Raw genomic sequence first — 12151 nt, forward strand, 5'->3', positions numbered from 1 at the left:
GGGAAAAAAGTGTTTCGGCTGCGAAGTTTATACATCGTTGGCCGTTGTCGTTCGTGTCGGTGTGCAGGCTATGGGGTTCTACCACCAGTCTACACACTTCTTCCTTACCCAGGTCGGGCGTTCATATCCCCGATGACGATCACGAAGTCCCATGGCTAACAGCTATCGTACATTGCCTCCAGCTTCGCCTGGAGGCTTCCTTGTTATCGTCAGATTTACCTTCGTACGGGCACTACTCTATGATGTATTCGAATGCTGTATTTGTAGAAACGGCCTTTTATTTTCAATAGACATCTCCTGGCGAAGATCGCGTTCAATCTATCACGCGACCCTGCATTCTGTTCAACACTACAAAGTACGTTCCCAGTTCGATGGTAGTGCCACCACTCACTCTGGTAAAATTGGGCTATTTCGCCTCAGATCTTTCAAACCAGATTTGACAGATTTCTTGCAGAACTACGACGCCGATGCTTACGGGATTCAAGCTGTTCGAGCAGCACGCGGTCGCCACCTGCGAAACGTAGCGATCTGTAGTTCCTTACTTACTTACTTAGGTGGCTTGCCGTCCTAAGGCAAAGCCTGTTGAACAAAGTTTCTCCATGTAACTCGGTTGAGGGCTACCGCTCTCCAATTCCTCGGACACCGAGTACTCTCCGCCAGATCTCGCTCCACCTGGTCTAACCATCTTGCTCGCTGCGCTCCTGGTCATCTTGTTCCTACCGGATATGAGGCGAACACCATCTTTGCAGGATAATTGTCCGGCATTCTTGCAACATGCCCTGCCCATCGTATCCGTCCAGCTTTAGCCACCTTCTGGATACTGGGTTCGCCATAGAGCTGTGCGAGTTCATGGTTCATCCTCCGCCTACATACTTCGTTCTCCTGTACGCCGCCGAAGATCGTTCTTAGCACTCGTCGTTCGAAAACTCCGAGCAGTTCCTAGTACCAAGTTTCCAGTCGTCGTATTTGTTTCGTCATCCAGGTCGATGCCGACTATTCCGATCTGTATTCACTTGAATGTTCGTAATAACTGATTTAGGTAAGTAGCCTAACTAGGGCCACGTTACCAAGTCTCGTGATAGGCCTGCCACCTTAGATGCCGAAACAGCACAGTGCCTCCTTCCCTGTTGGTATTCAACCTTAGTTTCCGCCGGGGTTGGTTACTTGATCTCCGCTAAGGTTGCTCGCATTCCGGTTGGTGCTACGAGAAGGTATGGATCGGAGTTGTTGGGGTCTAGATTGCGCATCATCCAGCCGTTCACCAAGCCATGCCATTTACTTTCTGTGTTCCAATTATTACAAGCAAAATTTGTATCAAAATAAGCAAAACAGTCCACAAAATCGAAAACTGAAATCGAAAATTTGTGATTTTCTCAAAACTTTCAGTTGTTCATGTCCTTTTAAGCTATTCTTGCACAGATTGTATTGTTAAGCGAAAATTTTTCTCACTGCTGGATGATTACAAACGTGTTTTCGGGTGGTACTAAAAGTGGCGTCTTAGCGGATCTTTGATTGGTTTGATCGGGATATGCGTTTTTCTTTCTTTTGGTGACAATTTATGTACGACGTTCACTCCACAGGCCGTAGTTTTATGTGTTATTGCTTACATATGGGAAACCGAAAGCTTAGTGGCATGCTTATGGCTTTATTGAGCCGAGATTGCTTACGATAGGTACATTCAAAATGTTTCGTTTTGCTGCTCTATGAGTAATATTGCTAGCTATAATCTGTTTTTTTCCTAATGAAAGTCATTATTGAAATTTCATCTAAATTATGTTTATTTCGTTTATTACTTCAATTTTGTTTTAATTTGGGTTGAATTATATGGTTCAAACTGACGTACAATTATAACGCTATTGACAAAACTTTAGATTTTATTAAACCATAGCATTAACAAGTCAATCAAAGGTTTGAATTAATAAAAAAAATCAACATGATCCGTTGATGAGTGTTTACTTAGTAGTACTGCAAAGTCAATTTCAAGTTAAGGCAAACATTGAAATGCATGCAATACGTTTATGCATTATTTTTATCATTTTTATATTGATTTAGGGTTATTTTTGTATCTTTTTGTCATATGTGGCACTTTTGTGATTTTTACTATTTTCATAATATAGCTTGTAAATAATCGATATCGCATAATGTGTTTCACAGTGACAATGTGCTCTAAAACCCAGCTAGTTGGTCGGGCCCAATCCAGCGCAGCCAAATCAATTGAGACGACGTTGCACAGAAGCACCCGAATCATAATTCAAACACGCGCGTGCTTCTTCAGCCATACCACAATCATCGACCAAAACATCAACCGGACTAGATATAGAGGAGCACTGAAGTTGTTGTTTTTGTTTTGGCACCCACGAAGAAGCCGCGAAGAAAAGATCAACATGCTCGCGAATACAAAAAGAAAAAAAAAATCGCGAACGCGCCGCAGGCGATAGAATTTCGCGTAAATAAACAACAACCAGTTCAGCAGCAGAGTCGCGAAGATCACCGATCATCGATCGAAGAAAGCGTGGTGTGGTAGTAGTGCGGTCTAGACGACTAGCAAAGCAAGCGCACAGTAGCCGAGGTTGTCCGCGGGGTGGCCCGGCCCGACGGCGACTGCCGGTCGGGTACATGACGTCATGGTTCACGAAGGCACCCGCCGTATATAAAGTGGAACCCACTCGGGCGGCACTGTTTATTCCAGTACGATACCTGAACGTGTAAACGTTGATTAGCAAAACGCAACAACACGAAGCGAAGCAACTCAAGACAACTCAAGTTTTTGAAGTTCGAAACGAAGCTTTGGGAGAGTGTGATCTTTACAGAAAATAGTGTAATTACTTACGTACGAAAGTGCAAGTGTAGTTGGTTTGGATTGAGGGAGAAAAGGTACACTTTGCCAGTGGTGTAGGGCGCAAAAAGAAAAGTTTTTATCGTTCGTTGGAGGGAAAAATAAAGAAAGTGACTGGAAAGTGATTGGTGGTTGTTGGTAGAAAGACAAACAGAAAGGAAAACCGCCAGGCGGAAAACAGTAGTGGAAGTTTTTGAAGTTCGGACAAAGGAAACTAGTGAATATTTTACCGACACAACTTCCCGGCCAAGTGAGGATCAGTTAACAGACAATGGCGCACGGTACAAGAGTTACTTTTTGCGTGGCACTGATGGCGACAACCTTGCTGTCACTTTGTTCCGGTTCCGCCATTCCCATGTGGGAATACCTGAGTCGGAGTGAAAAGGTAAGTGCGGAAAATGTAATGCGAGATAGGTCGGGACAGCTTAACTGCGTGCAGTGCAAGTGCTGCTGCTGATGCGAGATTCCGAGAAAATTGATCTCACCGATGTTTTAATGGGGTTGCTGATTGTTTGCCAGTTTTGTGGGGGTTTAAAAAAATGTACGGCGGGTTGTAGCGCGAGCTATCTGAGCATGTAAATCTTGTTCATGTGCAACAAGTTAAGTTGTAGGTACGAGGCTCTAGGTACACACCGGTCGGGGGCGATCTTTAGACGAATCGTTTAATGTTGTATCTTCGGTCGGTGCATATTACAAAAGCAATCATTTAAGTGCTATCTTCATCCGAGTGGAAAAGACCTAGGTTAACAATGAGCCAGATATTTTTCACACAATAATTGTTTTGAAAATCAATCATGCCTCTTCCATGAACTCACGGCAGTTATCTGTGTGGTGATTATTTACAGTCAATCAACGTAGAGTTTGATATTATTAATAAAAACTTTAGTCATTGAACCTGCCCTAACCATTAATATTCATTTGATGGTAATTTGAATGCTTGAATATGTACGTTTAGAATTTTTCATGGCATTGTACAAACAGATAGAACGATTCCACAGCACGTCAAGTGATACTTCCCACTTTGTCCGTCAAATAAACCCTTCTAATTTGAACCCTAAGCAGATGTTTAGATCTCGTGGACGGGTTTGTTCTTTTTTTCTATTCAAAGTCACGGCCATGACAGTGAAGCCGTTGTTAGACAACAAAAAACTGCTAGTCAACCATGTTGATTATCTACCGATCGAAGACTTCGTGCACGTGGATTTGGAGCTCAACACCTAAGCCAAGTTAAAATGACGTAACCATGCTTCTCGGATTTGAAGAGCTGAAGCAAAAAAAAACCTCCTGCTAATTGGCACTTGTCGATTCAATAGGCATTCAGTTCTATAGCACAACCGCAGTCTCCGTCACGATTAATGTTTGCCATTTGCAAAAGCCAAGATAGCAGATGAGGAAGTGTACGACTATTGGCTGCTGCAGTCCGTATCTGTAGGAAAACCGGTAGAGATTTCTATCAACAAACAACTCTGCCCATCTCTATAAAATAATAGATCTAGAAGAGGTCAATCGAACCGAGTTGAACTCGCGCGCTGCAGGGAACGCTGGGGATGGTTGAAGTATCTCCCCATGCTACAGCACTGTTAAATGCAATCGGGTCGAGCCACATTACCGCAACCGTACCACATTTACATACTGATAGAATTTATCAAGAGACTAGTAATTTACGATCAGGTCTCCGCTAACCTTTGGATCCAATGGTGGTGAATCTCATGTTTATGCAAAAGTTGCGGAAAAAACGACAACAGAACCGAACCCGGAGAGATTCGCAACTATCGATAACCTTGAGTGACCTTGCCACAGTCAGGTATTTTCCCCGCATGCCTGCAGAATGATCAGCCCAAGCTCGTGCGGGCCGAACTGAGACCCAACGTAGCTAGTAGACATTTCAGACCGGCGAGCCGTGAAATCCCAGACTGCCTATACATCTTCGCCTCTTTCGCGCGCGCGCACATTTCGCATCCTATCTGTTCTCGTTCCGGGACGGCCGACTGGCGCTGAATATAATTAGCAATTTTATTATAGTAAATTCCTCAATAGCGCTCCGCGCTTGCCGGACTCTAATTTTGCGATATCCCCCCGGTAAAATGAGCTCGACGCCCAGCGTTTTGACCGTGAAGTGAATTTTCGAATGTGCTGTCTACGACCGCAGCGAAAAAAATCGAAAAATAAACCGGTTCTACACCGGACTGTTTGTCCAGTTAGCTAGCTAGTTGGCTATTCCTGGCGGAACAGGATCTCGTCGTCGAAACGTGTGGTTGTTGAACTGTATTTCTTCCTAGGCCACACCGCACGAGCAACGAGGTTTTTCTTCGGCAGTGTGCTAATTTATCAGCAGCACGAGGCGCGAGGAAAAGGCTTAACCTGCGCTGTGCGCAGGCTAATGCCGTCAGCCAGCGCTTCTTCACAGCTGTGGGTGTGCAAAACCAGGAATTGGCGAATTTGCGGTGATTAATGATGTGATCATTTCCAAAGATTTATGACCAGGTTGATTTGATTTTCAGACGGCACAAAAAAAACAATGCACGAAAGACTTTACTATTGGAAAATTGTTGGTTAAATTCGGTCTGATTTTTTTTTTCGTTAAACGACAATCGACTGCAACTTTTTCAATTATGCTGGTGATAGTGGATCAATGAACTCGCTGCATTACTAGACAATCACTAAGTCAAAGCTGTTCGTTTACGCCATTTGAAATTTGCCCATTGCACTGGAACGGCGAAGAAACAAAGTAAGCAAGCGCACAGTGGATGAAAGGGGGACAAAATCCATTAAAATTGTGCTGAAATTCAGAAATATGCTGCCAAATTATTTTCATTTAACGCCAGTTTAGAAATATGGTGTCCAATCGAATTCAATATGGCATTCTTATGCAAAGAAAATGTGATTTTATATTAAAATGGCCATGGATTAGAATCGTACACGTTCTTACGTTAAGCAAAGAAGTCAATTTGTAAGTTGATTAGAACCGTATTTTGTGTATTAACAAAAACCATGATACATTCGAGTAGTGACTCCATTCAAATCACATAACTGCGTGCAGAATAGCGGAGAATTTCGTCTACTTCGTAAAAATCGTGTCTAAAACTAACGTAGATTTGTGCACTGGCTCACAGAATATCGTGCTTTGTAGAAACATCAAAAGACAGCTGATTCGCTTCATGTTTGCGTCCACCAATTCTGTTATGATGTCAACTTCAGAAGCTACCTAGTTTCTGAACTAAGGATATGTTGAAAAACAATACCGTTTTGATTCAAACTTCGAACATTTCTGAATAAAATGCTCGGTAATCTTGCTAATAGGATAAAATCTTATCCTTATCGCGTAAAGAACATTTCCACAAACACGACGGTTTATAATAAGCGTAAGATTTTATTCTATTAGCATTAATAGGAGCATTTTAATGCGAAGTGTTCGAGGTTTGAATCTGTTCGAAGTTTGTATCAAAACGGTATCAGCTTTCGGTTAGAAGTCCTTTTGCAATCGACAGCGGAAAAGATTTCTAGAAAATTACATTCTAATTACAATTCTAGGAAAAGGTTTCTAGAAAATTACATTGAACATGAAGTCAATAGGGACTGGAGTAAAGTGTGGAAAAATAAAACCCTTGGTGAGTTGTGGTCTGATCCGAAACGAAGATTAGACGAAGAATTGAGGTGCAGAGCAAAGCGCAGGGATACACTAAACTGTGAGAATCGTGACGCATTGGAAACACTAGAGCATTAATATTCACCCTGTTGTCATATTTAACAACTGTGGTGCTATTCAATCATTTAAGTTTCTAAAAAAAAACTAAAACCGTGAGCATTTGACAGTTCAAAAATTAGTGAAAAACCTTCAGCTCAAGTTTTAATGGAAAAATTTGACTACCAATTTTTGAAATGACGTGTTTTCATATTCAATTATCGGTAGCATAAGTTTTTCACGATGGAATGCAATAGTAGCGCATAGCTAGTGAAACTATATATAATTGTTTGCTTATTTCTATGTTCAGCTAATATGTAGAACTTCTCTTGAGAAGGAAGTGTAAAAAGTGTGTCTTCTTAGAGAAAATAGTGATTAGTTAAAAGAGTGTGTCGTTTGTACAGTGATGCGGATATATCAGGTGTTAAATGCGGCACTGTTGCGACTTCTTTGGAAAAAGCACAAGCCAAGGGAACCAAAATGGGTCGAGCTCTATGAGCATTATTTTGGACTACACAATTCCAAATGTGGAAGCTCTGAAGGTATTCGTCGGCACTAGGCTTGAAACAAACAAATCAAACTATACGATCGTGCGAATGTGCATTCACCACAGAAAAGCATATCTTTAGTGGAACTGAATTGCCATCCACAAAAAGAAGTTTTTGTCACTTGCAAGGTATGCTATAAAGTTGCCTTACTAGAAGCGATTGATAAAGCGGTTTCTCATAAACAAAATATCAACATTGCTGGACAATGATTTTACACAATATAGGTACACAAAGACTGATATTTCAGTTGTAACCCTTTTTCGTGCATTCTTAGTTCCATTGCGATTAACTGGAAATGATACTGTAATGTAAGACAACTGTGGACCATCATCAAAACGGTTTTTTCCGCTTTGTTTCATCGAGATTAATAAAAACAACTGCAAATGCTATCGTAGAACAGCTTGCAAACCCTGAAGCTTTGACATATTCAATGAAGGAACATTAACTAGTGGTTGAAATAGTTACGAGGAAGATCAATCAATGGTGAGACCATCAACGTTAATAATCGGAACTCCCTGGGCAGTGCTGTTATTTTTGTGGTTTAAAAGCTTTTCTTCTCAGTAATCTGGAGAAAATTATGAAAAAAAAACGATAAACGGGAAAAGTTTAACTAGCGTTAGCTAAACACAATCAAACCTTTCGACAAAAAGAAACACAGGATAAAAATGTTTGAATGGGTGTTGTACATTGTGACTGTAGATTGAGTAAGCTTATGTTTTATTGAGATTTATTGGATGCTTCAGCGTAAAATATATACTACAGTCAAATCGACGATAACCTTAGTGCAATTAACGAAATTTGACTGTAGCTGTAAAAATATTTCAAGAAATTTCTATTCAATTTTGTTTTTATAACGATAGTCTTTCGAATAGACAAAGGTAGGGTAGAAGAAAGTAAAGAAACTTAGTTGTTCTATAGTATTCTCAGGGTGGGATAAGACGTGAAGGGGAAAGGCCGGAGACTTAAATAAGGGAAGGATCAATGAAGTAGCACTCACTAGGTTCGCAGTTCGTTCCTTTACTTTCAGTTAAAAGTTCCAACATGACTTGAAAGTTGAAACAACAATTATAGTTACAATGTTAATTCAACATGCAATTTAACTCGTTTAACTGTCACTGTTCACACATGCTATTAGAACAGCTGCTGGTATAATCTCTTGAAAGCCATTTAAACATCACTAGTTGAGATAGAGCTTTATTGCTAATTTGTTTATTCAGCACCGGTTGCTTTTATACAACGCCTATTACATATGTGCTCTTTTGAGTGCTGCTAAATTGTTGCTTGGGTTAAGATTTGTTGAGCTGAAAATTTCGCAAATGATTTTTAAACCATTTAATATGGTAAGTTGACACTTTTAAGTAACATAAACGTATTTTATTGTGAACTTTGGGTTAAAAAAACAAACATTTTATCAATTTTTTTTGTTTATATCTAATATTGAAATTGGAGATAGGAGATTGGGTTGGATTTTCACTTTCAGTTTTGTCCCACTTTCGTTCTGCTTTGCGCCACTGTGCGAACTAAATAGTCAAAATCAAAGCGTGTCGATCTACCGATGATTATACAAAGGCGAAAATAAAATGGAAACAAATCAACACCGAAAACGAAGAACAACATAATAAGAAGCAAGAACACTCTCGAAGCTTCTGCGGGGTACGGGCTGCTGTGTTAGTTGAATACGGTATTAATTGTGTTTTGTCTCTGGTATGCGACGGACGACGTCATTTTCTCGTGTACATCTTCAAGCAAAAGCAACAGCAGCAGCAGCAGCAGTCTCACTCACTCAAGACGGACCTTGGCTAACCTTGACGCTGTGTGCGCGCTGGTTTCGCTAATTGAGGCATGTTTGGGGTTGATTTTTTTTCGACTTTTTATTTTATGTTTGTTTTACGATAGTTGACCCGCCCAACTCCTCCACGTCACGGCGCAACAATTTTCAATTAGTAAATTAGCAATTTAGATACGGGCCGGATTCTTGTATTTTTTTTTTTGCTTGTTTTCATTTTATTTGGCTAAGCCTGCCAGGGTTGTAGATCCGAGCAGACCGACCGGCAGAGGGCAGGGAAAGTTTTGTTTGATTTGCACGAACTTGGTTCGCCGTTTGTGGCATTCAAGTCACGCGCGTGCTTTTGTACGCATGACAAACGTAATTGTCTCGTCCGTCAAAACTCTCGCTTTTTTGTTTGTGTATGCGCGCGTGTGCGTGTGTTTAGTAAATATGAACGAAACAGCTGATTTGAATTTTGTTCTTTTTTCTCTTCTCACTTTCAGATGTCACACCTGTACTCGATGTTTGCCAAACAGGTCTCCAGCTATTGCAAAGGCTCGCAAGATATGCCAACCAATCTGTGCAAGCGGAATTTGCTGATGTACGGTATCAACAAGCTGCAGGACATGAACGAGTCCCACTTGGACTCGATGGACCCCTACCAGCGGGATGCCCATGATATAAGTGAGTTGTGTGATCTTGACATGTTTGCTTTTGCGTAGACGTCTCAATTTTCAGCTGCTTTGCTCTAGACGGACACATTCAGACAGTTGAGGGCTAGACGAGGGTTAAAAGCTCAAAACTGCTGAGCAGCCCAATCAATACTTGTTGATGATTTTGGCGAAGGCTTGAATGAAGCGTTGAATGCGGTTTGGAAAGGTGAAGTGGAACACACATATAGGAAGGCACAGTTGTTTACGAGGACTCTTGTGCTAGCAGCTCAATGTCACAATACGGTTTAAGTACCGTAAACAGGCAATAAGGAAAGGCCTGCTTTGCAATGAGGTTATATACTTAATTTCGACAACATGGATGTGTGTTCCTGGCTAATTTCTTTTAGCTTGAGCTGAATGAATAGGAAGTAATAATTTATGGTTGTCGCTTTGACCTAAGACACAAACATAAATGGCTTTATTCAAGCTAATGGTGTAGTCGTTTGTGGGACGTAATTACCTTCAGGTGTACTCATCATTGCTGAAATGTCATCACAGATTTGCTATAAGCCGTTTGTGTGCTGTTATAATGTTTTCAGAGAAAACCAGTAACATCTTCGGCGGCTATTTTTAACTAGTAACCTTTCTAGCTAGTGTGTTTATCTTTTGGCTTAAAGTTTTTTTTTAGCTTCTTAAAGTTCTGTTTTATCTTCCCAACAATGTCGTTATGTTTTATCTGTCATGTTTAGTATTCATAAAAAAAGTTGAAAACAACATTTCCGATTATTATTGTCTGAGTCAAAGCCCGTAAAGCGATTTCTGGTGAATCGTATTACGAGGTTGTCTTAAGGATTTCAACCACGCTTTATTTTAAAATGTTCTTTTTTTCGGAACCTGCATTCTTGCGAAATACTTCACACACGTATAAATTTAATTTGCAAATACAATCAAGTCTATTCTATTTTACCAACAACAACAAAAAAGCTCAGCTCAGTTTTCGCCTCCATCGGCGTCGATCATCTCTTCCGCCTCGAACGCATCACAACATCGTTGGCAGACAAGTTTAAGTTTATGATAATAATCGTGAACTCCCCAGCAACCATGCTCTCCGCTTACTGTTGCCAGTGACCAGTAAAAATAAATCGATTACTTAATCTCACCGATTTTCTGCGAAATGCATGAGCCTGTTAGGTGTTTCAGTCAAGCCTCGGACGGACGGTCGGACCTTAGTAGCGTAGCCTTCGCGTCATCGAAGATGACGTTCGATAGTTTGCTCTCACGCGGTGTGCCGGCGCCTTCGTCGCCGCACACCAGCTCTTGCTTGCGTGATGCAAACCAGGAAGCTCGCCATCGCCTCGTCGATCGATCGAAGAAAAGTTCGAGGAAGTGACCTCGAACTTTTGTTCTCTGATCTACGATCTTGTGATGTTACTCCTCTGGTTCCTCCGGTTGCTGGCGTCGAGCAACCAGTCAGTGCGTGTTCGTCTGGAGCAAAGCAAATGATTAATCGATAATTTATCGTATTTTATATGCATATTTTGTTGTTGTCCACACGCGATAGCTAATGAAGCGCATTAATTTCCTTTCCAGTCTGGGATGCCATGATGGACGGCCACACTAAGAACGGCAAAAAGAAGAACCAACCATCGACGGAGGCACCGGCTCAGATTGTCAGCGATCAGTACGAGCATAATCCACTGTTTGATGAGCCCTCTTCGCAACAGAATCGCAAGCAGGACTCGCAGTCTGTAAGTCAATATGGATCCGAATACGACTACAGCAATGCTGCCTCGGCCCCGGATGCACAATACGCCGAACCACAGAACTATCTACCCTTCAACGCTGGCCTTTCCCTTGATCGGTATCAGTACCAGGCGTCCGCTTCAAGCCACTTTGACAACCTAGCCCCGGTTGAACAAAACACAAACTTCCTGTCCGGTCCGATGGTGGTACGTTTGCTGCCCGATGGAACTCCGGTTGATGGACCTCACCACAAGACCATGCCGAAGGATGATGACATCAAGGAAATGACTATCGGACAGGAAAAAATGCCAACTTTCCAGCAGATCTACACAAATCTGAAGCACAACGAGGACGCCCACGATCATCATGGTTTACCGGCGTCAACAACCGCAGCCCCACTCTCCGCTACCGGTTTCATAAGCTCCTATCGGACGCAGAGCAGGCTGCAGAATTAAATGCTTGGTTTCCGCCTGCTCGCCGGAGGCGGCGGCATTCATAGAATACCCTTGATTGTGATTTTAATTAAGTGTTCTAACATTACGACTAATGAAAACTACAGGACTCACGGTCACTCCGACAAATCAGCGACCAGCGAACTATGGGCCAATTTTTCGATGGCATTTTTCGCAAGCTGTCGAATCAAACTGAAACGAAAAACCGCATTATAGTAAGTAAGTGTAAAAAATCGCATTGTCTACCAAAATTTCACTTCTTTGCCGACATTCGGGTTGGCCTGATCGGTGTCCTCACGTGTCCCAAGTGGCGATAGATTACGGATTGAAATTCCAGCCATCAGCCAGGAATCCGCCAGTAGGACCGGGGGTCTGCAACATCCGAGAGACATTCATTAAAAGCTAATATATTTATTACCAATCATTGTCACTCATTCTCATTATATTAGTTTTGTTTTCTGTCGTGCCG

At 41.7% G+C, this 12151-nt stretch overlaps 1 protein-coding gene across 1 annotated transcript; it reads left to right on the plus strand.

Moving 5' to 3' along the window:
- The first annotated feature begins 2716 nt into the window (after positions 1–2716).
- On the plus strand, positions 2717–11843 carry LOC128737191 (rhythmically expressed gene 5 protein). The gene is made up of 3 exons (XM_053831780.1): positions 2717–3221; positions 9338–9518; positions 11078–11843. Exons 1-3 carry the CDS (start codon positions 3108–3110, stop codon positions 11683–11685), a joined length of 903 nt encoding a protein of 300 aa, XP_053687755.1. The 5' UTR covers positions 2717–3107; the 3' UTR covers positions 11686–11843.
- The last annotated feature ends 308 nt before the right edge of the window (positions 11844–12151 follow it).

The sequence above is a fragment of the Sabethes cyaneus genome, chromosome 2 (assembly GCF_943734655.1).
Source record: "Sabethes cyaneus chromosome 2, idSabCyanKW18_F2, whole genome shotgun sequence".
In the NCBI taxonomy this organism is placed as follows: domain Eukaryota; kingdom Metazoa; phylum Arthropoda; class Insecta; order Diptera; family Culicidae; genus Sabethes; species Sabethes cyaneus.